The 26,659-nt window shown below is 42.3% G+C and overlaps 1 protein-coding gene across 2 annotated transcripts in view; it reads left to right on the top strand.

Annotated features, from left to right (window-relative positions):
• Dcbld2 (discoidin, CUB and LCCL domain containing 2) overlaps positions 1 to 26,659 on the top strand; it is a 66,756-nt gene that overhangs the window by 36,020 nt on the left and 4,077 nt on the right. The window contains exons 4-15 of one of the 2 annotated variants that reach the window (XM_028867536.2): positions 5,283 to 5,334; positions 8,686 to 8,758; positions 9,055 to 9,188; positions 11,277 to 11,317; positions 12,189 to 12,404; positions 13,134 to 13,258; positions 16,869 to 17,019; positions 17,982 to 18,062; positions 18,218 to 18,343; positions 21,807 to 21,900; positions 24,743 to 24,792; positions 25,902 to 26,039. In XM_028867536.2, coding sequence (XP_028723369.1) covers positions 5,283 to 5,334; positions 8,686 to 8,758; positions 9,055 to 9,188; positions 11,277 to 11,317; positions 12,189 to 12,404; positions 13,134 to 13,258; positions 16,869 to 17,019; positions 17,982 to 18,062; positions 18,218 to 18,343; positions 21,807 to 21,900; positions 24,743 to 24,792; positions 25,902 to 26,039 — 1,281 coding nt within the window. Of the gene's footprint in view, positions 1 to 5,282; positions 5,335 to 8,685; positions 8,759 to 9,054; positions 9,189 to 11,276; positions 11,318 to 12,188; positions 12,405 to 13,133; positions 13,259 to 16,868; positions 17,020 to 17,981; positions 18,069 to 18,217; positions 18,344 to 21,806; positions 21,901 to 24,742; positions 24,793 to 25,901; positions 26,040 to 26,659 lie in introns of both variants that reach the window. The other variant, XM_028867535.2, reaches the window with a different exon arrangement.

The following is a 26,659-nucleotide window of genomic DNA, read 5'->3' as shown; positions in this document are numbered from 1 at the left end:
CACTGATGTTCTGGCATTGCAGATTAATCAAATAGATTCCACAGCAGTATTTATTATTGTAATCTTAAATACTTTACATCTGAGTTGGTCTTTTAAGTTGTTCAGTCCAAAGATCTTGCCATTATGTCTCAAATCCCTAATCATCTGCCAATTCTTGGAATATGTATGAAAATGATGACATGTCAGCAGCTTCACTCTTTCTTTCTTTCTTTTTCTTTTCTTTTCTTTTTTTTTTTTTTTTTTTTTTTTTTTTTTTTTTTTTTTTTTTTTTATTTGTTTTTCGAGACAGAGTTTCTCTGTGTAGTTTTGGTGCCTGTCCCGGATCTTGCTCTGTAGATCTGGCTGGCTTGGAACTCACAGAGATCCGCCTGGCTCTGCCTCCTGAGTGCTGGGATTAAAGGCGTGCAGCACCACTGCCCGACAGTAGATATACTTTCTATATGCAGACATTTTTGTCTGGTTGTCTTACTAATGCCTAGAATATTACCTGGTCATGTTTATATATCTGATGTTTGCTGGGGGAGTAACTGAATGAATTGCCCACCATGGCTCTTGACTGTGCTTTATTTTATCCAGCCATGCGTATGTGGTATATATTAAAGTAAATAGTTATTTGTTCTTGTGATTTTTAATTTTTTTATAAGAAATTTATCAAGATTTAATTCCTATGCAGTATGGTACTCTTGCTCAGAGTATGTAATTCAGTTTTTCAGAGTTTTCAGAATACTGTAATCCTCACCACAGTTGGCGAACATCACCCTAAAAAATCGCCCAGAATTAGTCTCAGTCAGTCTCCACTTACCACTTTTGACTCCCCCCACCCTTTGTCATCACTGATCCACTTCTTGGCTCTAGGTATATTCATTCTGGACACTTTAAGGAGAATAGAGGTTGGGCCGTTTGTGACTGGTGGCTTTGACTACATATTTGCCAAGTTCTTCTGTGTTATAACCAGTACTACTTTGATGTTATAGCCAAAGTATATTCCATTGGCTAGATACACACATGCCTTTTTAATGTTACATCTTAATACTTTTTTATATTGATTCTAGATACTTAACAGATGGATGACTTGTCAAAATAATTTTGTATGCCATTGTATTAATTACTTTTGTATTACTGTGATTAAAAAAAAACAAACGCTGTGACCAATGCAACTTACAGAGAAAGAATTTATTTGAGCATATGGTTTTAGAGTGTTAGAGTCCATAATGATGGGGACAGCTTGTTGGCAGGAGCAGAAAGATGAGAGCTCATATTTTGAACTTCAAGTATAAAACAGAGAGATTAAACTGAAAGTAAGTGAGGCTCTTTAATCTCAGATCCCTCTGCAGTGACATACTTCTCCATTGAAGCTGCACCACTTAAATCTTCCCCAAACAGTGCCATCACCTGGGGACCAGGGGTTCAAATGCCAGAGACTGTGGGGGACATTCTCATTCAAGCCCCATAGCCATCTTTCTCCCTGATACTGTTTTTTGAAGCATAGATGTTTGTAATTATCATTTCAGTTTATCTGAGTTTGATTGCTGTGCTTTTCATCATATTTAAGAAATCAGTTCTTAATCCAAAGTCAAGATTTACTTCTCTATTTTTTGAAAGATCTGCAGCACTACTTCTTAAATTTAGGTCACTTTCAGTTAATATTTGTGTATGTGAGGTAGGTGACTAGTTCTTTTGTGAAGATATGTACAGGGATGTCATTTTATCACAGCATTATTACTAAAAAGATTATCCCACCAACATACTACTTCATTGTATTGTCCAGACACCACAGTTGAAATTTACTTGGCTATAAATTTGAAGTCTAACTCTAGACTCTATGGTTTTAATTCTATCCCATTCATCATGATAATTTCCTATACATTGTTGTCAGAATCCCTGGAGGCAGATAGATTCTTTTTAACTATATTCACTTTGCCCAGGATGTGTTCTTATTCTTTGAGAGCTTTATAATAGTTTTCTGGAAGGCAATATCCTTGGGAAAAGCTTTTAGGAGAGGCACATAACTTCTTAAATCCTTAATTTGGTGGCTTTTATTTGCCTTCGTGGAGTTGTAAATGTTGGTTTGTACTCATGGTTTTTCTTTCCTGCCTTCAGTCTTCTTGGCTCTCAGAGTTGTCCACTTTGGATTCTTACTTTCCTCTTCAGGAGCTCTTGGGAGCCCCAGTGGAATTTGAGATCCAGGTAATTATTTACACATTAGCATGGCCTGGTGTGCTGCTTAAGCCCTGCATGGACTTACTGCTCAAGCACCATTGTACGTGTGGTCTGAAGGTAGTAGAGGCAGCTGGCAGTGACTTTGTAGCTGGGATACCACATCGGAACACACCACTGTCGTTCATTCCAGGCCATTAATTTTAGAAGCTGAGTTTCTCATCTTAGAGGTTGGAAGTTCTTTTGTTAGATCAAGAGAGCAGAAAATTGATTCTCACTGGTGCTGTGCAGAGGTTGGTAGGCAAACCATTCTATTGGTTTCCCCTTCCTAGTGAATTAGCTAAGTGGTAATGAACCCCATGGAGAACTCCTAAAACACAGATTAAATCATTGAAATTGCAGTAGTGCATACACACTGATCTCTACAAGCTACTCCCAAAATGCTGCTTTCCTATCTGCTTAACACTACACTAGGGGCTTTTAAGACTTATTTCAGTTGGGTAGTAAATGTAAGATTTCTTTAGAGTAATAAAATGAAGAAATGGATTGTCCTGGACTTGCTCCTGAGGCTGTTAATGTAGCATTTATGTAGTGACAGGGTGGTAGAAGGGCATCCCAAATGGTTAGAGCTCTTAAGACTCTAGTCCTCATACTGGATTGCCTTAGTACAAGGGAGATGCTTAGTCCCATGGCAGCTTGACATGCCATGCTTTGTTGATAACCATGGGAGGCCTGCCCCTTTCTGAAGAGAAACGGAAGTGGATTGAGCTGGGGCAGAGGGGAGGTAGGGGGAGGGAATGGAAGGAAAAGAGGGAGGGGAAACTGCAGTTGGAGGGGTGAAAAAATAATTTTTAAAAAGAGATCTCAAGTTTTACTGCTGTGATAAAATGCCATGACCAAAACCATCTTGGGGAAGAAGGGGTTTATTTAATCTTACATCTTGTAGTCCATCATTCAGGGAAGTCAGGGCAGGAGGAACTGAAGAAGGGACCATGGAGGACTGCTGCTTACTGGTTGGCTAATTGTTGCTAGCTCATCCTACTTTCCTTTAGACCCAGGGACCACCTGCACAGGGATAGTGCCACTCATGGTGGGCAGGGCCTTTCTCATCAGTTGTTAATCCAGACAGTACCCCACAGACTTGCTTCCATGCCAACCCTATGGAGGCATTTTCTCACATAAGATCCCTCTTCCCAGATATGTCTAGGTTTATGTCAAATTGGGAAAACCAACCAACTTAAAATTCTCATAATACTATCTGTTAATTGCCTGGTCTTGTTCCAGGTTTTCACCCTGGGTCTAGTAAGTTACTGGTTGTAGCCAGACATGCTAACCAACAGAAACTTTTGTTCTTCCAGGAGTTCAATGATAAATGTTCATTGAAAGACTCCTGTGTACCCCACATTGTAATTCCTAATTTCTGTAATTCTAGAAAAGTGAAAACATAGCTCTACTCTTTGTTCAAGGACTAGATGTTAGAAAATAACATTGCTTGTAACTTTATGATTCTCTTAGCAAGTCAGTCTTTTCATAATGCAAGTTATGCTGGGAATATGTATAATTATGTGTTGGATGAAAGAAGCAAAATGGAAGTCCCGTGTATGGATAAAGGGATTGCACATGTGAACAGCTAGGCAGCTCCTTTGAGAAAATGACAGTCAAGTTGAGATGTTAGTGAGTAGTCAGCTGGGTTTGGGGAGCAATAGGAAAGCTCTCCAGAATAGTGTATGCCCAAGGATACAAAAGAGTGAGATCAAGGATTCAGGAGAGTGTGTGTCCAGGCATGCAGGAGAGAGTGTGCCCAGAGATGTAGGATAGTCTGTGTCCAGGGATGCAGGACAGTGTGTGTCCAGGAATACAGGATAGTTTGTGTCCAGGGATGCAGGATAGTTTGTGTCCAGGGATGCAGGACAGTGTGTGTCCAGGAATGTAGGAGAGTGTGTGCCCAGGAATGCAGGAGAGTGTGTGCCCAGGAATGCAGGAGAGTGTGTGTGCAGGGATGCAGGAGTGTGTGCCCAGGAATTCAGGAGAGTGTGAGACCAAGGATGCAGGAGATTGTGTACCCAGGGATGCAGGAGAGTGTGAGTCCAGGGATGTAGAAGAGTGTGTACCCAGGATGCAGGAGGATGCGAGTCCAAGAATACAGAAGAGTGTGAGTCCAGGGATGCAGAAGAGTGTGTGCCCAGGGATGCAGAAGAATGTGTGACCAAGGATGGAGGAGATTGTGAGTCCAGGGATACAGGAGACTGTGTGCCTAGGGATACAGGAGAGTGTGTGCAAGGATGCAGGAGAGTGTGTGCAAGGATACAGGAGAGTGTAAGTCCAGGGATTCAGGAGAGTGTGTGCCCAGGGATGCAGAAGAAAGCCAGGGTGATGAGAAGCCTTAGTGTAAAAGGAGACTTGAAAGTGAAGCAAGGTCCTGCAACATGCTGTGGGCCACAATCTAGGCTTTCTATGCTATCCAAAGACAAGGAAGGGAAGATTCTCAATGTTTTTTAACTAAAAGCTGCTTTTTATGTACCTAGGACTGCATCTTTAATTAGAGATATATTAGCTTTTATTCTGATTAATTGTTAAATTTAAGTTTTCTTTAGAACACTAGGTCTTGAATGTGCTTAGTGATTGCATGGAGCGTTGGTTACAACAAAAGCCTCATTATCTATGGAGTTCCCAGCAGATGTTGATACTGCTGGTCCTATCTGTGGACCAGTAGACGAGACTCTGGATAAAAGTTAGAGCTGTAGAATTAACTTACCTCTTTTTTGTCATTGGTTTTGTTGTGTTTTTTCTGTTTATAAATATCATAAGATCATTTTTAGTCATAATAACCAATAAATATTTTTCTTTGTGTTTTGAGGGATGTAATTTATAGAAACCACTAAGGAATACATAAATTCTGCTTCTCTATGTACTACATATGATCCATGACTTCAGTAGGTGATATGGTAAAAAGCAGTATTAAGGAAACAGCTTCAGAAATGGATCCATCAAATGAGAGAAACTGTTTCACAAAAATTTGTGAGGTTATAGGTAGTAATATTTTGAAATTTAGATGAATACAATTTTATATTATTTTACAGCATTGTAGTAAGTTTAATAAGTCTTATCAAATCTTTTTTTTCTAGATTTAATCACTTGTTTGGATATTGTATCTAATTTTTCGGAACCTGAGTTCAGGTATGAACTTTTGCGTGTGTGTGTGTGTGTGTGTGTGTGTGTGTGTGTGTGTGTGTGTGTGTGCCAGCACACTTCTTTATTCTCATTCTTTTATAGTGCAAGTTAATGTATAAAGTATGATACATAGCTAATCACTGGTTAAGACCACAGTCAAACAGTGCTTATTTAAAGTCGTCCAGTTGCCCTATTTAAATTCTACTTTAACCATAGAGGTTTCCTCTCCAAAACAGAAGTATAACTTTTATTTAACTTTTTCTTTTTATATAGAAGTATATGAGATAGCGTCTTACTGTGTAGCCCAAGCTGGCCTAGAACTCAAGATCCCCCCACCTCTGTGACCAGATGTCATGGTTCTAGGTAACTAGTAGGATGCTCTGAAGGTCAAGCAGTCTCTTAAATCTGGCAATGCTGCTCCTAAAAGTAGAAAAACTATTCCTTCTCAATTTTATCTTAATATGTTTATCCTTTGAAGGTCTCTTACATGTATACAATATATATTGATAATACCCATCTACCACTACCTCCCTTAAACTCCCCCAGTGCCCCCATCCCATCCCCATCCCAACTTCATATCCTCTTCTTTTAATTGTTATTGGTCTTGCCTTTATGTTTATGGGTGAGTGGCCATCCACTGGGGTGTGAGCAGCATACCAGTGGCCAAATCCCCAAAGTGAGTAACTTTCCCTGTCTCAGCCACCATCAACTGTTCTTCAAAGCTAGGGCTTGATAGATAGATAGATAGATAGATAGATAGATAGATAGATAGATAGATAGATAGATGATTGATAGGTAGGTAGATAGATAGATAGATAGATAGATAGATAGATAGATAAACTGGCATAGACTGTAATAGCATTCTTAGTGTTCTTACTCAGCACCTCCCTACAATATATCTGCTTTATGCCTTTGTCTTGTGCTTGGACAAGAATTGACTTCTTGATTTCCCATTTCTAATCTTGGTTGACTTTCTTCTGTTAGTCACATTATTGGCATTTGGTTTTCTAAGCTGCAAGTCTGATACTCCTTCTTGAAACTCTTCATTATAATTTTTTTTTAAACTGTGTAGAATACCTAACCCAGTTTACAGGGTCTTTGACAAGTAACCCTTGGGTCTTCTCTTCAGTTTTGTCTCTGTACACAGTATATATTCCTCACTGCTTAGCAGAACACGTTCATCTTTTCAGTGTCCTTCTCACTAATTTCTGCCATGCTGGCACTCCCCTAAAGAACCTTTATTTTATCTTTAAGAATGGCTTCGGGGCTGGGGAGAGGCTCATCAGTAGTGTAGCTGAAGTTTTTCTGTGTCCTGCCCGGACTGCAGCTACTCAGACCCAAGTAAACACACAGAGGCTTCTGTTAATTAACACTGCTTCGCCATTAGCTCAGGCTTACTCTTACTAGCTCTCACACTTGAACTCAGTCCATTTCTGTTAATCTATATGTCACCATGTGTCTCGTGGCTTTACCTGTGTGCCATTACATGCTGCTCCCTGGACAGTGTGCTGGTGTCTCCTGATTTAGCCTTCCCTGCCTATAACTTCCTGCCTGGCTACTGGCCAGTCAGCGTTTTGTTAAACCAGTGTACAAAATCATTATCCCACAGCACAGTAGAGCCATTGATGCACAAGTGTAAGGGCTTGAGTTCAGTCTCCCAGAACCCACATAAAAGCCAGGCATGGCAGCACACTCCTGTAGTCCCAGTGCTGGGGAGGTAGAGGAAGGAGGACCCCTGAGGCTCAGCGTCAGCCAGCCTAGCCTAGTTGGTGAGTTTGAATTCTAGGTTCAGAGAGAGTATCTATCTCCGAAAACTAAGGTGAAGAAATATATGGGAATGTACCTGACATTGACTTCATCCTCTACACAAATCAACATGCATTCATGCGCATGCACGCAAATACATAGACATGTGTGCACATGAAAGATTGTTGTTTCTGTGGAAAGCGTGCTGCCTTCACTGTTGCTCAGTGTGTCCTGGACAACATGGTGGAAGGGTCAGCTGAGCTCCCTCTACTCTCCAGCGCTGTTGTCACCACTGCCGTTCCAGCTCTCGCCACACCTCCTGAGGTCCACACTGTGTCCTGACTGAGCTCCACACTGTCTCCTGACTGAGCTCCACACTGTCTCCTGACTGAGCTCCACACTGTCTCCTGACTGAGGTCCACACTGTCTCCTGACTGAGGTCCACACTGTCTCTGACTGAGTCCACACTGTCCTGACTGTCTCCACACTGTCTCCTGACTGAGCTCCACACTGTCTCCTGACTGAGCTCCACACTGTCTCCTGACTGAGCTCCACACTGTCTCCTGACTGAGCTCCACACTGTCTCCTGACTGAGATCCATCCACACTGTCTTCCTTGTATTCCCCTAGCTCTCACTCATGAGTCCTTATAATCTCTTTCCTTCCTCGAGGCCAGAATAACCTTTCTAAGAAGCTACTCACTGGGTTGCACATGTAGGCTGTCACAATCCTTGACTGGCTTCCTATTTGTTTTTAGAAATGTATCCCCTGCTTCATAGCCCACAAGGTTTCTGCAGGATCTGAATCCTGCTCCTGTCCTTGGCCTTTCTTGTACTCATAGCACATTTTCAGGAGCACACCAGAGCGTCCCGTCTCAGGGCCATGCTCTTCCTAGCTTCTGGTGTGTATTCCATCAGTGACTTACTTCAGTGACGTCCACCAGCTCAAATAAGCTACGGCAAGCCCTGTGTAAGAGGAGCCTAGCTTTGTGGCTTAGGTGCACAGTTCTTTACTTTCCATGTCTGTAAAATGGAAATATCATAATAAAAGTACCTCCTACATGGGATTCTTGTGTGGATTACCTGAGATACTCAGGGTGTTCCCTCATACATAGCAAATTTGCTAAATGTATGTATTTTATCAATAACAATTCCCCCAGCTATTTCAAAACCCCCTCCTCCACCCCAACTGTCTGTGTAAGTATTGGCTGAATGTGTTCTCCTGCCATTGGAATGTGGACTCAGATGGCAGGACCAGATTTTATTTGGTTAGCATTCGTAAGTCAGAGACCTCATCAGACAACATAGAGGACATTGGCATAAACCTGTGGGACGTGGCGGATAGGTCCTAGAGAGGAAAGATGTCTACTGCTCGTGATGGAGGAAAAGAATCGAGTTGTAGACTGTGAGAACATTTTTGTCAGTGTGTTCAGTGTGTGGGTGGAAGAAAGTCTGAAGGAAGGGGCTTTGTAACAAGGGACGGCTCTGTGCCATGCAAGGTTGTGCTCTACACTGAACCGAATCAGCGGCATGAGGTGTATGGGCTTTCTCTCTGGGGTATTCTCCCAGAGGAAGTGAGCACTCTGTAATCTGTCACGTGTTTTCATTCTCAGTAAATACTGCCCAGCTGGCTGTCTGCTCCCTTTTGCCGAAATATCTGGAACAGTTCCTCATGGGTACAGAGATGTAAGTTGAATACAGACTGACATCACTGCTGTGTATACTGTTGTTTTAGACTCAGAAATGCTTAGGATGCCACCTGGTTGTCCCAAGATGCATCTCTGTCTTTTCACGTGTTTGAAATGATGGCCTTTAGAGTAAAACCTAACTCTTCTGCTGAAATGTGTTTTGTTACAATAACCTGTGTTTGTGAGCAGCTGCCCAGATCAGCTGATTTCTTGAAAAAGTACAAGTATCTTGCTTATGAATAATAAGAAGAAAAGTTCACTTGCCTTTTTTTCTTTGTTTTTTGTTTTTTCAAGTCTTCGCCATTGTGCATGGCTGGAATCCATGCAGGAGTAGTGTCAAACGTCCTGGGTGGCCAGATCAGTGTTGTGATTAGCAAAGGTACCCCATACTATGAAAGCTCTTTGGCTAACAACGTCACCTCCGTGGTGTAAGTGCACATTCTTTGTAGTAAGCATGCTGGGAGGTGGGGAGACATAAATGTCCACCAGAGAGACAACCAGTACCAAAGTCCGCTGTGGTGAACCAATGAGGTTTATCTATCAGGGTTTCTTACAGACATAGGGTGACAGCTTCCTTACGGGAACATAAATTAGTCAAAGGAGGTGTGGGTGACAGCTCACAGAAACTGAAAACCTGGAGCTCACCGCACACACAGCCTGTAGTGCATTCCAGCAGGGTGGAGATGTCCCTCCCGGTGGCTCGGCTGTTCTGCACTGCTTACCTTGTTCTGCTGTACAAAGGTTGTCCTTTGTGACCACTGCGGCTTTTCTTGCCTTTGAAATAGTCTGGAATAAGGGTCTAGGAATTTGTGGACAAGATCATACTTTCTCTGAAGATAAAATTCGGAAGATAAAACCATGGTCCTAGTAGTTTGTGCAATCCAGAGTGGACTGAGACTAACTGATAGATACTAGAAAATAGATTTTGACATAAAACAGGCAGTATTGGAAAGCTCCTCATCACAAAAGAGTAGTGATATGGATGTTCTTTATCTCTACAGTATTCAGGCATTTTGTAAGACATAGACGAGGCATCCAAATCAGGGCCAGTTGAAACATTAAATAAAAATACAGTATTAGCAGTCTGCTTCTAAAACCTTGCTTCTCCCATGTGCTTGGTCCTTCAGGCACTGTACTGATGCTATCTGCAGCCTGCTTCCTTTAAGAACATGATAGAGTAGCAGCAAACTTTTCTTTAAAAATCCATCTAGTGGCCAGGCGTGTGGGCACATGGCTGTATTCCTGGAATGGGAAAGGCAGATGCATAGGGTTATGAGTCTGAAGCCAACTTGCCCTACACAATGAAACCCTGTCTCTAAAACCAAACAAAAACACTCCTCCACTCATTCTGTTTATTTTATCCACAGCCTTTTAATTGCATAGAAAACATTCTTAGCCTATTGCCATGCGAAAAAGGCTTGCTACCTGCCTTTTGTTTTCTGCTATATGATTTTATGCACATTTCATCCCTTTCTGTGTTCTCCCTTTAGAGTTTGGAGGCATGTATAGTTTCTCTTTCATATGTGAGAAAGTATATTTTCTTTGGCATTGCAAGTAACCCAGGGATGACTTCAAGTTGACAGATAGTAGGCTATATACTAATATTATAATTTTACATAAGATATTTGGACATTTGAAGATAGCTGCCAGGGCATATGGGATGGATGTCTGGGACTGGTCTCCACAGACATCAAGGGACAACTGCACGTTTGTAGGTTTCTGATGGAACACAAGATGGGTGTGGTGGTTCCCTGCAGTTCCCAGGCGTAGGCAACGGAAGCAGGAGGATTGGGAGTTCGCATTCAAGCTGAGCTGTTTAGTGAATCCAAGGCCAGCACAGGCTGATGAGGGAGACCCTATCTCAAACCAATAATAATTTGCGTCCTCTTGTGACTATCTGAACATTGTGTTAAGGGCAGGAGTATAACTGAACATCCTCCAGGTCTCCTGCAGTCTTACGTGTTCTTTTGTCCTGTAGCAGGGCAAGTTCTTCTCTTTTCTGACCCGTCCATCCTCATCAGCTCATCCACTCTGCCCATTCCTTTGAAGCCCGGATGTGATGGCGCAGCTCACTCCCGGACAGGCTAATTTCCTCTAAGGGAAATGCAGTCTCTTTGCTAGTAGCCAATTCTTGTGTACTAACCAGGACACTTGAGTCTCACCTCATTCACTGACAACATACCTCTTCATGTTCTTTGACAGAATTACAGAGAAAAAAGTTTTATGTATTTATTTCATGAAAAAAGAAATAAAATAAGAATTAAAGGTTACAAGGTACATTTGTGCAGTTATGTGTGAACCTAGATGCTAGACTTATAGAAAAAGTTGTTCATGGTAATTTCACAAGTTGTTCTACTTAGAAAAAAAAAAACCTTTTTAAATGCATGTTATCTGATTTGTAGTCATAGACTCTTCTTAGCCCTTTAAACAACAAGAGAAATTAATATTTCACTATGATGACTATAAGGAAGCTACATGGTAATTGAATATCACATGAGACCCTTTCTCTCTTTCAGGGACTATTTATCTCCGAGTCTGTTTACATTTAAGACAAGTGGTAAGCCTTCCATGGACTTGGGCCTTCGTCTTTGTATAACAGCTAATGTGGTATTGAGCACCATCAGACACCCAGTGATTGCTGAATTGTTTATTCTTTCTCATTTACTTTAGAGAATACCATGAGTAAAATAGGGACCTAATTATGTAAAGAATAGACTAAATCGGTAGTTCACCAGTCACAGGGTAATTATAAGCAAGTTTGATCCCTCTGAGAGCATGATTTGAACTTGTCTGAAGAAAGAATTCATTCATTCCACTCGTCTGAGCTCAGAGAGGGAAGCCTGTACAGAAGATATACCACATGAGCAAAACCTAGAAGAGGTCCAGGACGAAGTTGTCTTCTAGCCAGCTGGGCACCCCAGAGACAGGATAGTGTATCTCCACAGACTAACAGCTAATGCTTGTAAATACATCTAGTTGACCCTCAAATCCATGACTTTCATATCCACAGATTGGAAAGATTTAGAGGAAATCATGTTTGTGTGCTGTGTAGACTTTTTTTTCCCATGTTGTTTTTCCCTAAGCAATATAGGGTTACAACTGTATGCATCACATTTATATTTTCTTTGGCATTGTAAGTAGGTGACTTAAAGGTGACAGATAGCACACTGTGTCCCAGTATTATCCCATTTTATATAAAAGACTTGAGCATTGGCAGATTTTAGTATCTGCCAGAGAGCACAGGATGTTCAGAACTGGTCCCCCATAGACAACAAGGGGTGACTGCACATTTGTACGTTTCCACTGGGACCCGAAGGCCGAGGCCCAGGAAGCCGTTTCTCATTTCTGCAGTCCAAGCCTCCAGTAAGACTGTTGTAGAGATTTCACATTTACCTCTAGAAACCAGATGATCTTCCTCTCTACTTCAGGCTGTTATGGGACTCTGGGGATGGCATCTGGGGTGATTGCCGACGCCCAGATAACAGCATCTTCTGTGCTGGAGTGGACTGACCACACGGGGCAGGAACACAGCTGGAGACCGGAGAAGGCCCGGCTGAAAAAACCCGGGCCTCCCTGGGCTGCTTTCACCACTGACGAGCATCAGTGGCTGCAGATCGACCTGAATCGGGAGAAGAAGATAACAGGTGAGGAGCCGTGGCTTTCTGCATCGCGGCCAGCACTGCTTTTACATTCAGGAGTTAGGTCGCTGAAAAGTAGACAGCCTCAGCTCTGGTTTTCTTCACGGGCATTGATGTTGCTGGGGATGCTTTTATAAATGTTGCCAAAAGAGGAGTTGGCTTTTAATTTTTAATAGTTCCATTTTATTTTGATATGATCCTTTTAAGGTAGAGTTTCAGTAAAATGATCCTTGAGACTTCTAAAATAGTAGTCTCTTACAGTTATTAAGAAATTCATAGTTAAGGAGAATGCATTTTAAATGCTAGAAGTAACTTATATTCCGCATGTGCTGAGTATAAATTTAAGTTAGGTGAACTTAGCAGTGATCAGGATAATTGAGATTGGTTTAGAGGCTTTTATTGGAAGATTCATTTTGCCTTGCCACTGAAAATACCAATCATCATGCTTAATATTCTTTCCCAGAAAATCATTCTCAGTAGTTGAAATGTATCTTCCAATGGTGTGAATACAAGCTGCAAAGGCACAGGACTGCTTCCCTTGTATGTGCCCAGAATTCTTCCTGTCTCTAAAGGAGCCAAGCCAAGGGCTTAGTAGCCATATGATGAAAACTGCCCACGGAGATGGAAACAAGCCATAGGCAGGAATGCTTGCAGGGTGTGTCGTAGGGGTTTGTAGCTGACTTTGGGAGTCTGTGCCTGTGCACTAATGAAAGCAACTCTTTATTTATTCCACAGGTATTGTAACCACTGGATCTACCATGGTAGAACACAATTACTATGTGTCTGCCTATAGAGTTCTGTACAGTGAGGATGGGCAGAAATGGACTGTGTACAGAGAACCTGGTATGGAGCAAGACAAGGTAAAGTGGGCCTTTGCTGGAAGTTATGGAAGCTCTCTAGTTCATACTTAAATATCATGTCTTACACTGCTCCCTTCTGGGTATTCTAGGTACTGTTTGTTACTGTCCTCACCTTAGGAATAGGCTTAGAAAATTGTCGGTGATTCCAGAGCTTTGTGATTGTATGATAAGTACTGATTTTTGTTACTAAATTTTTATCTAAGTATTTTGGCTACAAAGTAAGAACTTCTAAACAGTTACATTCAATTTCTTGTCTCTCTAAAGTCATTAAATGATGGAACCTTGACTTCCTTCTCAGATTTCAACTATAGGCAAGAGGGAAGGGAGAAAGATCCATTGAAACAGTACATTGAAAGGCCATTTTAAGATCACCTTGCCAGTTTCTGTGTCAGTGAAAATCAGTTTTTCCTACATGCAGAATTCCCATAATGTCCAATGATGCTTATGACATTTTTGTCTTAGTTAACAAGAGATGGTGGAGACACTGGAATTGGCCAGTCAGGTGATAAAGTGGAAGAGGAGGTGGAAGTGTTTCATCAGGGGGTTTATCCCACTCCCAGGTTTCTGGCTTGTGATCCTTGAGAGAGTCTTAAGTGGAGGAATCTGTCCCCAAGAAAGATGAATGCTGTGTGGAGTTGGCGCCGATGGCATTTTCTGTCATTGAGACGTGCAGTGTTTTTCTTCAAATACTTTCTCATCCCACTTATTTCATAATCTCCTGAGGCGATCTCACAGTGGCACTGGTGCTCTGAGCTTCTTTTCTTTCCTTAAAATCTTTTTACCTCTTTATGATTTAGCTTGGAGAGTTCATATTTTTTTTCTTTCCATTGTTTTGTTCTTCTGTAGTGTAGAATCTTTTAGCCCTATCCAATGCATTTTAACTCCAATACTGTATTTTCCTTCTTTATTTTCACCTTGAGTTTCGAATTTTTTTCATGTCTTTCTTCATAGGTGCATGAAACATGGAGCCTATAACTCCTTTGGTGTGCTTATGGTGTGCTTTACCCTACCTATCACAATGCCAGCCATTATGCCATCGATTGCTGCTGGGTGTTTTTATTATTATTAATCCTTTATATGTGTTTGAGCTTTATTCTGGGATACAGTTAAGCTGTTAGGAAACAATTTTTTTTTCGATTCAGGTCTTGATTTTAAATATTGCTAGGCAGGAATGAACAGCTTTGGGTTCTAACTTGCCAGCCACCACTGAGACATCATCCCGTGTATTATGAAGCTTCTCCATGGTGTGTACTGGAGATGTGGAGTGTTTCGAAGCCTGTCATTTTAAGGTTGTTCTGCTAGTCCTGGAGTTATTTTTCTGACTCTAAGCTGTGTCTTTGCTTTTGGCTGAAGACTTAAGGGAAGTCCCCTTGCAGAGCCTAGTGGCCTTTGTCTAGCTCATCCACTCCCGCTGTCTGTCATTCACTCTGTTCCTTTCCAGCTCCTTAACTCTCCTAAACTCTGCCCCAGGAATTCTAGGTGTCCATGGGCCTCGTGCTCTCTGGCTCTGTCTACTCCACCCACAGAGCAGCAGGTTCCCTATGGGATACTCTTGCCCTGGGACCTGGAAATTCACCAGTCAGCACAGAAGAGCAGGGCTTACCTTGTCTGTTCCCCTTCTCTGTGGTTCTTAGCCTCTGCTGCCTGTTGCCTAGTGTTTGAGAACTACTGTCATGCACTTTCCCAGTTTCTCAGTTGTTTATGGCTGAGGTCCAGTTCCTGTGACTCCATTACAGACAGAAGAGGTCTTCTTACATTGATTTGTATCAAACAGCAGTCTTTCTTCTGATTTAAATCTATCCTTCTGCTCATTTCTTGGGTAATTGATATATTTGTTTTCACATTTAGGTCTGCACGTACATACAGAGCCTAAATTTTATTTCCAGAAAACATGATCAATATATCTCCTAAAATTTCATAATCTATTTCTTTCTAATATTATACCATTTTTGTATGTGTTTGTGTGACGAGGAGAATGGGAGAATGTCTGTGATATAATGCCCCATATGACATACTCCTTGAGTAGGGTTTTTACTTCTATTTTTATTTTTTTCCTAAGGGCATCTTAAAAACCTCCCTGTGGACTGGATTCTCAGTAAATGTTGGTAGAGCAACTATAGCATTTTGCTTTTGAGACAGGGTCTCATAAAGCTTAGCCTGTAGCTGAGGATGACCCTGAACTTCTGATTCTCCTGCTTCTGCCACCAGGCAGCTGGGTTATAGACATGTTCCACCATAGCCAGTTTTATGCAGTGATGGGGGCAGGACTTGGGGCTCTGTGCACACAAGCAATCGCTCTCAAAGCTGTGCTACACCCCCAGCCTTTGCCATTTTTGTCCAGCAATGATGTTTCAGTTGGTTCCTGTTCACTAATAACAAACTGCAAGTATCTGCCTGTATCCTGTTTCAGAGCAGTGTCTGAGAAAATCATTGAAGTTTACAGAAGTGGAAGTTATTGGATGCTCAGAGCAAACCTTATAGAAAATAAAAGATCTTAATGTATCTTCCAAAGTGTGTAATCTAGTCACATATGGATGGGCCAAGGGAAATAGTTATCATACTTGGGACTGGCTTGTTCGGTATGTGCATGTTCTCACCTTAGATAATCATAGAAAGGACCTTGTTGATTTGGCACGAGGGGAAAACAAGGCCCTGCTTAACTTAGTGCAGCCCTGTGGTCAAGTCAGAGGATTCAATCAAGTCAGCTTCCTGCCACTGGCCACATTTATTCTATGGGTCACTCTTTCTAATTTGTGGCAAATACATGAAAATACTCTATAAATAAGAGCTGATGGAGTATAAAATGCCTTTGCTTGAAAGAGTGGAATGAGATAATCACTTTAAATCACGTTTTAACTTAAAGATTGTTTATAAAAGCCAAGTGGTGGTAGCACACACCTTTAATCCCAGCACTCAGGAGGCAGAGGCAGGTGGATCTCAGGGCTGTTACACAGAGGAAACCCTGTCTCAAAAAAAATTGATTGTTTATGTAATGCATTTTTATCTGTTTAGTTACAGTCACTATATAGATGGAACACTGTTTCAGTGTTATTGCTACTTCACATAAGCAACAAGTATTGAAAACCCGGGTTGTGACCTGGGGGATGCTATAATGCAGTTGGTCCAGCAGGTGGAGGTATAGGCTTGTTTACACCTGCTAGTCTGTGTTCAGGTCTGGCCTAGGGAGAAAACAATGTACATGAGTAAAGCAGTGAGAGCAGTCCCTTGTGTGATCAGCTCTTTTTCACTTTAAAAATAAAATCAGTATGTTTAAATAATTGTTAATTCCACAGGGACTGGGGCTCATAGTTTATTGATATAATTAACTGTATCAGTGCAATTGAAATGCCTCCCACATTGCCAGTTCAGCACTCCTGTTCAGTTCTTAAGCCGTACTAAAAGCAGTTTTATAGTAGTGTTTCCCTCATACAAACTCCACCGGAAGATGCTCAGCTTCTTAATAACTGTTTTTCCCAATTGTAATTAAGTCATTTTCTGAGAAGTCTGTTCTGTTGTCATACTTTACAGATGTTGTTGAACATGCTTAAGTGGAGCAGTCCAGTTCTGGTCTCTCTTGATGTAAAATACCAATTTTTGTTATTTTTTAAAGATATTTCAAGGAAACAAAGATTATCACAAGGATGTTCGTAATAACTTTTTGCCACCAATTATTGCACGTTTCATTAGAGTGAACCCTGTCCAGTGGCAACAGAAAATTGCCATGAAAGTGGAACTGCTCGGATGTCAGTATACTCTCAAAGGTAAAGAGTCAGTGTGTGTAACAGTGGTCTGCACTGTTTCCCTTGTAAATTACCTGCTTCACCGAAACTTTAGTAACCACGAGTATGGGATGCTGTGACATTTCTGTACTGTATGCAGATATAATGACCAGGGTAACGGTCATCTCTGTCACTTCAAGGAGATACCTTTTTTTTTGTTTTTGAAACCTGTCAAAGTCCTCTCTCTAGTGGGAATTGCGCATTTGCTTTCCTGCTAAAAAGTCACATGTCAGAGAGGTTTACAAACACAGATAAAAAGGCCGCATCATTCTGACTGTAGTCCTAAAGACTCATCATCAGTTTTGTGTGGTGAGGTATGCGCACTGGAGACTTGAACAGCAGCCTTAGCATAAGTACCTTTGATTTTCAAGTAATTAAAATGTAATAATTCACTCAGTCTGTTATAAGATTTTAATGTGATTTACTCTCCTTTTTTTATTTTTTTGTTTGGTTTTTCAAACCAAGGTTTCTCTGTAACAGCCCTGGCTGTCCTGGAACTCACCTTGTAGACCAGGCTGGCCTCGAACTCAGAATTCCACCTGCCTCTGCTTCCCCAGTGCTGGGATTAAAGGCATGAGCCGCCACCACCTGGCTGTTATTTACTCTTCAATCCCACAAAACTACCCCTGTGCCTGATATAGTTGGCTATCCATACATACTTACTAAATGCATTGAGTATGGCCTATGTTGAATTACAGCTATGGAGTCAGTCCAAAGCATTCTGCTTCCTGGTATTCTTCTAAGATTGTTTATTAATGATTTTTTAAAAGCTGGAAAATCTTATTTTTTCTGCATTTAATGTAGAGTATAATTATCGATCTGGATTCTGAGATTTAAATTTTCTCTGCAGAATTGATTTAGGAAATGACCATTTACTACTTGTCTTTTTAAACTATGATTTTTTTTAAAGCAATATGTATAAACATTTCTAAACCATTTTCAAGGCCGTCTTCCAAAGCTTACTCAGCCTCCACCACCTCGAAACAGCAATAACCTCAAGAACACTACAGCTCATCCCAAACTAGGTAAAGGTATGCCTGCTTATACTATAAAAATTTGATATTCCCTGGATTTATGACATAATGCCCTGTGAATATATCTAAAACATTATAAAAATGGACTTACTTAATGAAGTTGCTAACGATAAAAAAAATAAAGATTTCTCCAAACTTTTTTCAAGGTCGTGCCCCTAAGTTTACTCAAGGCCTTCAACCTCGAAGTAGGAATGAACTTCCTGCACGGACGGCACAGACAACTGCCACTCCCGATATCAAAAATACGACTGTAACTCCCAATGTAACCAAAGGTAGGCAGAGCAGGGCGATACTGTGACCTGGTGGGGGGATTCTTGTGTTCGACTCAGGCTTTCCAGCTCTCCAGCTCACTGACTTCATCTGTATTTTTGCAGCTCATTCAAAAAAAAAAAAGCTTCTCTCCTTCGGGAAAAGCCTGCATGTACCTAAGTCTGTTCTCCGGTACATGGAAGCCTGATGCTGCTCTGTAGGCTGCCCCTCATGACCCCCATCAACCGAGCACACGATTCTCAAGCTTATCACTTCTAGAAATTAGTACACCACAGCAGCAAACAAGCTTTTTTTTTTTTTTTTTTTTTTTTTTTTACCCACCTTATGTGTTGACTTACAAGCAGGAGAGTTGATAGAGGAGAGGAAAAAACAAAAGCAGAACTTTTGAGTAGAAACAAATACTTTTAAAAAAAGTACTTTAAGTAACATTCTCATTTAAATACAAAAACCTCTGCTTTCTATACATTTACAATCTTGGTTGTTGTTTTTTTCTGATTATTCATTCAAACATTAGAATTACTTCTAAATTGTATGACGGTGATAGGTACAGTGTTAAAATGGACACACCATTGTGGTTCTTTTTACTTGTTGAAAAGAAAAATTCGGTTAAATTCAGAAAAGAAAGTGCTGGTGTCATGGGAGAATTACAGCCCGTGCTCACAGATGAAAACCGCCCATTTTCAGCGAAGTGTGGAGTAGAAAGCGTTACTAGGGAAACGCTAGTTCCTGCCTCATTAATAAAAGTGCAGAGCCCTAGGATGGTTTTACTACAGCGTGAGAAGGAAGCGGCGGGGCAGGCACACTGTAAATCTCCACAGCTGCAGAGTCGGGGAGGTGGAGAAGAGGAACGAGGAAGTTGGCCAGCAGGGTGTGCAGCTGTGTGGGAGAGGAGAAGGGCCTGGAAGAGTGAGAACCAACTCCCCGCCACGGACATCCGAAAAAGAAGGAAAAGCATGCTTGGTGCTGGTTCAGAGGATAGTGGACTGACCCCAGGCTCTTAGGACCCAGACCGAAGGTTGTACCAGGGACACGCGGTTAGAAAAAAAAGTAGACAGTTTATGAAGAAAGAAAAAGTACATCAAGAGTGGAAGTGGGGTTAGTGAGCTGAAGGAAAGCCCCAAAACTGTTGGGGCACAAGGTGTGTAGCCCTTATAGGACCTTTAACTGCTTCCACACTCCCGTTTGTATCGCTGGTTTTTCTCACGCCTTCTCTGCTTGTACGTGAAGTCTCCGATGGGAAAAGCTTCAAGTCTTGGTGTGGTCTGGTTTCTTTCATCTTGATGTTTCCTTCTCCAGTCACTACTCTCCGCCACTAGAGGGCACTTCATCCACAGTAATGCCCCACCCGCCCCCTTCTAGAATTTAAGAACTACTTTCATTTCCTACAAATTTCTATAAACTCAGATAACTTCCAACAGCTTTCCACGTATGAGCTTCTTTCCTGTCTTCATCTTCCTTCTGGTGTAGGAAAAGCTAGGCAGGAACAAGAGCTGTCCAGGCAGACAGAGCTGAGCCTATCCCAGGAACCCTCCCCCGCTTCCGGGTGATAATGCAATCTAAGCCAAATTGTTTGTGCCTTACATAAGAAAACAAGAGGACAGCCTCAGATGTGTTCCTGTCCACCTTTTCTGTGAGATAGGGTCCCTTTCTGGCCCGAAACTTGCCAACCAAGCTATGTTAGCTGGCCAGCCAGCCCCCCAGATCTGCCTGTCTCTGCCCCACCATGCTGGGATTACAGGCACATGCCGGCACTCCTGGCTTTCCGTGTTTTTAACATGGGTTCTGGAGACTGAATTCAAGACCTTGTGCTTACAAGGCAGCTACTTCGCTAGCTCCTGTGTCTGGGGAGAAGTCTTAACGTCTGGGCCTTAATCAGACTAGCCATGTAAACTTACTCCCTCTAGCTGTTAAAAAATAAAAAATGAGGAAAGGACATATTTGCTTTTCTAATTTCTGAGGGCTTCCTGGCCTCAGTCATGATTTTATTTTATCTACTACTAATGCTATTCCTCCTCTTCCTCCTGCATTTAATTTCATGGAAAAAAATCATGTCGTGGTCAAATGTGTGATGGCAATCTAACGGATGCCTCCAGTAAGCTCTTCCTCTTGTTCTCTACTAAAGCTATTTTAAATACGCCCCACATGCTCAAACACGTGACCAAGAGATTTTTCACTCAACCCCCGCCCCCATCTCCTCTCCATTTTTATGAGGTGGAAACCATAAAAAAGGAAATCCCCTTGGGGGGAGCCTGCAGACTGTCCTAGGCACTGATAAAGGAAGTCTTCCGTGGTACCCACGCGCATCCCTTCCCTAGACCTGGCAGCCATGCATCTGCTTCCTAAATACCTGACGTCATTGTCCACCCTCTCCCTGTGGCTCTCTTCAGTGATGTGTGTCTTCCTCTCTGGGACACAGTGTAGTGGAGAGTGACAGGGACGCCGTGAGTTAGCCATAGTGTCTGGCTGTGAGCCCTCCGTGACTGTCGCCATTTGCTGCTCTTGTCCTGCTCAGTGAGAGAAGAGGGTTGAGGGGTGAAGGAAGGAATTGCTATTCCAAGTAGCTTTGAGCAGACCATTTTCTGTGGGATGAGGATAGACGTCCCCACCACCTCCAACACTGAGTGTAATTCTGACGGGTTATGCAGATCACTTTCTGTGCTGGGCTGCACTGATACCTGGCCATAGCTACAAAGACTTTGTCATGATATTGTAACCTCGTTTTCGGTTGCAAGATTATCTCTTCTGTAGTGAAGATAGCACAGTTCATCACTGGATATTCACATTACTGCCAGTTTTCACTCTTCTGCAGAAATGGGAATGGGCATCTTCGAAGCTGTATCTTTGATTATCTTGATGTCTTTCCAGGAACAAATTCTTGATGTAGAATGGCAGCTTTTAATGGGTTCTTATACATACTGCCTCAAATTCCAATCAGAAATATAGTATTTTTATTCTTATCAACAAACCTGTTCCCTGCTGTCCTCTCCAACAAATACCCATTTGTCTTTTAATGGCTGCCAGTGTCATAAGTAAAAGTAGCACCTTGTTTGGGTTTTTACTGGCAATGCTTTGCAGCTGAGGCTTACTTATATTTTCTTGATGGATTGCTAGTTGACCATGAACTTGTTACTACTTTGTTTTTGACCTGTAATGTCTTACACTCTACCATGGATGCATAAGATGCTTTTCTGATTTATCATTTGTCTTTCAACTTTTGGCAATTTGAAAACTATCCTGCACATATTTCAGACGTGCAGAAGTAGAGGTAAAATAAGGAGCATGCTGAAGGAACTGTCCACAAGGCTGTGTCACCCATTTGTGGCCAGCCTTATTTCATAAATGATGTTTAAGATATTCTTTGAGACAGAAAGCGTTGAGCTGTGCTAATCTGGTTCAACTTGTCTGTCTTTTCCTCCGTGATTTCTGCGTCGCTGTTAATGTGGTGGTTCTGTTTCATGGCTTCAGATGTCGCACTGGCTGCTGTTCTTGTTCCTGTGCTGGTCATGGCCCTCACCACGCTCATCCTCATTTTAGTGTGTGCTTGGCATTGGAGAAACAGGTCAGTACTGAGCTTGTTTACATGATTGATTCCGGGAAACATGCAGTGATGGGAACAGACCCTAAATATATAAAACAATGGAAGTCCAGTCCAGTCCACCTGTTAGGGTAGTCACTAGAATAAAACCTGGTTTCTCCATCAGCTCCAAGGACAGTTAGTTATTGTGGAGTTCCAATGGTAAGTGAGGTCTGCATTGTACATTAAGATCTATCCATTGAGATGAACACTGACATACAGCTATGTGGTAATACTGAAAAAATTTGACTGATTTCCCTAACATGTTTAGCAGGGTTGGCTGACCAAAATAACAAACATGTGTGTTTGGTGAGTGTTATATAAATGAAGTGCTAGGAGGACCATGAGAGTCAGCCTGAAACCCTCTCTTCAGGAAGGACAGCTTCATGTTTTGCCTAAAGAAACAAGATCTGCCCAGATAGCAGAGAATAGATGTCTTAATGTTCAGGTTGAGAGAAGAAAATATCACAAAACAGATGTTTTGTAAATCAAATTTCCTTGTCGTTCTGGAGGCTGATGAGGAGCACATGAGGTGCTGGCCGGTAAGTGGCTAGTGAGAGACCCCTCTTGTGGGTCAGACAGTGGAGGAGGGGTGAACAGGTTCCCCTAGGCCTCGTCTAGGGTGACCAATTCCAGTGAAATCAGGACCTGATCTCTCCCTAGGGCCCCACCTCCCAACACTATCGCTGTGTGGAATTAGGATTCCAGCATCTGAATCCTGGAGAGACACAGGCGTTCAGTCTTATCACAGTTAAAAGGAGCCTAAACTGGGGGAATGGCATAAGTAAAGACAGAGGTAGGACAGTGGGCAAGCTAAGCAGTGAGTCATCTCCTATGAGCCTGGCATGGGGGCGTACCAATGTAACTGTGGAGGTGCACTCTGAGCTTGAATCAGGAAGAGTTTTCTCGTTTTGTTCTATAGAATAGAAAAGTATTTCGTGGGGGCTGGAGAGATGGCTAGAGCCCTGGCTGCTCTTCAGAGATCCTGAGTTCAAGTCCCACATGGTGGCTCACAACCATCTGCAATGAGATCTGGTGCCCTCTTCTGGCCTGCAGGCATACATGCAGGCAGAGCACTATATGCATAATAACTAAATCTTTAAAAAGAAAGAAAGAAAAGGAAAGCTAAATGGACTGGTTATAATCAGATGATTGTAAAATGACAGGTTTGTGAGGTTTGGGTCAGGTGAACAGTAGAGAGGTAAGAAGAGGCATCCAGATGAATCTGTATTCAGTTTGTTCAGGCAGAGGTACAGCACCATGTTTCTACAGAGCGAGCATGGTTTACAGCAGTGTCAGAAGGATGCATGACTAGTTGTATGTGAAGGAAGCAGCAGCGTTCTTCCGGGGTGATGTGAGATGTCTGGCTCTGGAGTTTGATGAGTAGCAATGCCATGATTGAGATAACAACAGGAGGGACAGGTTTGATGGAGAAAGCAGATGACTTCTTTCACCCATTCAGCAAATACTGTATTTGAATACTTGACTGCCACCTTGTGCCAAGTATTGACCCATGTGCTAGAGGATCTGTACATCCTAGAGGACAAAGTAAATGGCTTGAGCTCTTTATGAAAGACACACTTGTGATCTTAAACAAATCATACAGCTATGTGTATCCTCATATGAATAGCAGAATAATTTCTGCTTTCTTGATAGCCTGCCTGTAAACACTAACTTTGGTTAGACTTGATTTGCATGCTTCTATCAATTGCCTTTCATTTGCTAGGTTTTCCTTGTAAACAGCTCTGAATAAGTAGTATTCTTTTTTGTTGTTTTCATAACATATACAAAAAACAATAATACTATATACTTTTATTGAGAATTACATAATTACATTGTGATCATACACCCCCCTAACTCCTCCCAGATCAATCCTCCCCTCATTCCATACCCACCCAACTTTGTGTTCTCACCTATCCAACTTAATCAGTGTTTATATACTCTTGGGTGTGTGGCTATCCACCTACCAGGGGAACACCCTTGGAAAAAAAATTAATTCTCCATCTTCATCTTCAGGTAGCTTTTAATTACCAACAACTTCTCAGATAAGGGTGGAACTTTATGACCACCTCCCTTCTGTTTGCTGGAATTTGATCTGGCTTGATCTTTGCATTTATATGCTGTGTATATGCATACACACATACCATGCTGTCTTGCTTCATCTTTGCATTTATATGCTGTGTATATACATGCACACATACCATGCTGTCTGACTTGGTCTTTGCATTTATGTGCTGTGTATATACATACACACATACCATGCTGCATTGCGGAGGCTAGAGGACAGCTTGTGAAGCTATTTTTCTCCTTCCACCCTGTGGGTTCCAGGGATCAAACTCAGGTTCTCAGACTTGATGGCAAGCCCCTTGACCTGTGGAACCATCTCACCAGCCCAAGGAAGAATGTCTCTTGTGTCAGGAAATGTCCTTTCACTGCTGGTTTCCTTATGTAACAGGCTCTGAGTAAATGGTAATTCTTAACAGAGAACGGTTCTCCTGGCGAGGACAAATCAGAACTCTGAGGTCAGGGGAATAGGCTGGGCATAGTCTTCTTCATTGCTCTTGTGCCTTTTCCTTCCTCACAGACTCTGTAGGGCCTTCCAGGCCTGGAGAAGATTCGCCTCCTCCACTGCCTGTCACTGCTAGTGACAGCATTGTTGTTTGCTGGGATGGTGGCGGTGAGGATGTCTAGACAATTAAGAGAATGGGAGGCTCAACACTTCTCTGGGCCAAAGGATCACATGCTCCTGACTAGTGAAGAACGTGTCTGTCCTGTCATCTGAGAGATTTTACTAGAGGGTTCACTGTCTTCTTACTTTGATTTTCAGGAAGAAGAAAACCGAAGGCACCTATGACTTACCGCACTGGGATCGGGCAGGTAACATGTAGACTTGCTTCTCCTTTCAGTCACAGAGAGATCTTTCCTCAGCTGGGTATAGTGGGGAGGAAAGATGCTCTCAGGTCCTTAGTGATGATGCCTCAGTTAGAAATTAACCTACTCGCCTGGGGCTGGTGAGATGGCTCATTGGTTAAGAGCACTGGCTGCTCTTCCAGAGGACCTCGGTTCAATCCCCAGCACCTACATGGTGACACATAACTGTCTGTAACTCCAGTTTCAGGGAATCTGACACTCGCACAGACATACATGCATGTGAAACACCAATGCACATAAAATAAAAACAAGTAAGTCATTAGGAAAAAAAGAAATTAACATGCTCCCACCATCTGGTTCGTAAGTAATTAAAGGGAGAATATAAATTCTTTTAACACCCACTGTTATCTTTTTCTCTGAAAAGTTGGTCATTTCCTGTGATTATTTCTCTTGAGTCCAGCCTTCCTTTTGGTCTGTGTAAGTACTGAGTAAGAAACAAGGACCAGCTGGGCACACCTTTAATCCCAGCACTCAGGAGGCAGAGGCAGGCGGATCTTTATGAGTTCGAGGCTAACCTGGTCTACAAAGAGAGTTCCAGGACAGTCAAGGCTACGTACACAGAGAAACTCTGCCTCAAAGAACAAAACAACACCCCCCCCCCAGAAAAAAAGGAAAAGAAACAAGGACCAGGGTCCCAGTAACAGTATATGTATGTGACTCTGTCATAGTGATCATCCATGGAATCCAGTTCTTCAGGAACCTATGAGGGCCTTGGTCATCTGAATTGCTGAAAGTCCCCTTCCTAATCTCACTGCTAGGGAAGAGGTCAGTGCATGAACAGAGTATAGCAGGCCACTGGCTAAACAGTCCAGCCCAAGGAGAGCGGAAAAGTGTTGGAGGTCTTGAGAAAAGCTTTTTAAAAACCCTGAGGTGACCCTGTCTGACCATGTATTAGTAGTGATTTGTTTCTGCATGTGCACTGGGTAGAGACTTCTGTCGTTTGCTGCTTTGCGCTGGCCTTTCTGTCAGAGCAGAGTCACCTCGAACATGAACCTGATTTCTGTAGAACTGGTCTCTAAGTAATGCATGGTCCCTGGCTTACGACCCCAATGAAGGTTGGTGGAAAGGAGTGAAGCAGTTTCTCCCAGCCAAATCCGTGGAGCACGAGGAGACGCCAGTTCGCTATAGCAATAGTGAAGTGAGTCACCTGAGTCCCAGAGAAGTCACCACAGTGCTCCAAGCTGATTCTGCAGGTAAGACTATGAACACTTAGGCTTGTTCCGAGGACTGTAGGATTTATGATAGGTTCGATCTTTTTCCTGTCTTAAAGGTAGTCTATGTTCTGGGGCTGGAGAAACAGCTTAGCACTTAAGGGCACATGTGGCTCTCACAGAGGATCTGAATTCTGTTCCCAGCACCCACATAGTGGCTCACAACCATCTGTACCTCTAGTTCTGGGTGATCAGACGCCTTCTTCTGACCTGTGCAGACACCAGGCACACACATGGTACACAGACATGCATGTAGGCAAACATTCATACACATACAAAAATTTTAAGACAAACTGTGTTCTGAAGGTTAACATTTTCAAAAAATAACCTTGAGAGAACGAATCACTTCTGCTTAGGTAGTCTGTCCATAAAACTGAAGCATTCCTTTCTAAAGACACTGGGCATTATATCCCTTAGCCTGGGAGTGGGTTTGCTAGCACAGTACATAGGTGAGCCCCAGGTCTCAGTGAGAGACACTGTCTGAAAAGACAAAAGGTGAACAGCTCTCAAGGAATAACACCCAGTGTTGACCTGTGGCCTCCATACGTACATGAACGCCAGTACACAAAATAATAAACAGTCAGGAGAAGCTGAAAGACCGT

The sequence above is a fragment of the Peromyscus leucopus genome, chromosome 12, assembly GCF_004664715.2.
Source record: "Peromyscus leucopus breed LL Stock chromosome 12, UCI_PerLeu_2.1, whole genome shotgun sequence".
In the NCBI taxonomy this organism is placed as follows: Eukaryota; Metazoa; Chordata; class Mammalia; order Rodentia; family Cricetidae; genus Peromyscus; species Peromyscus leucopus.
The sequence above is the reverse complement of the archived record's forward strand: the minus strand, read 5'-3'. Positions and strand labels throughout refer to the sequence as shown.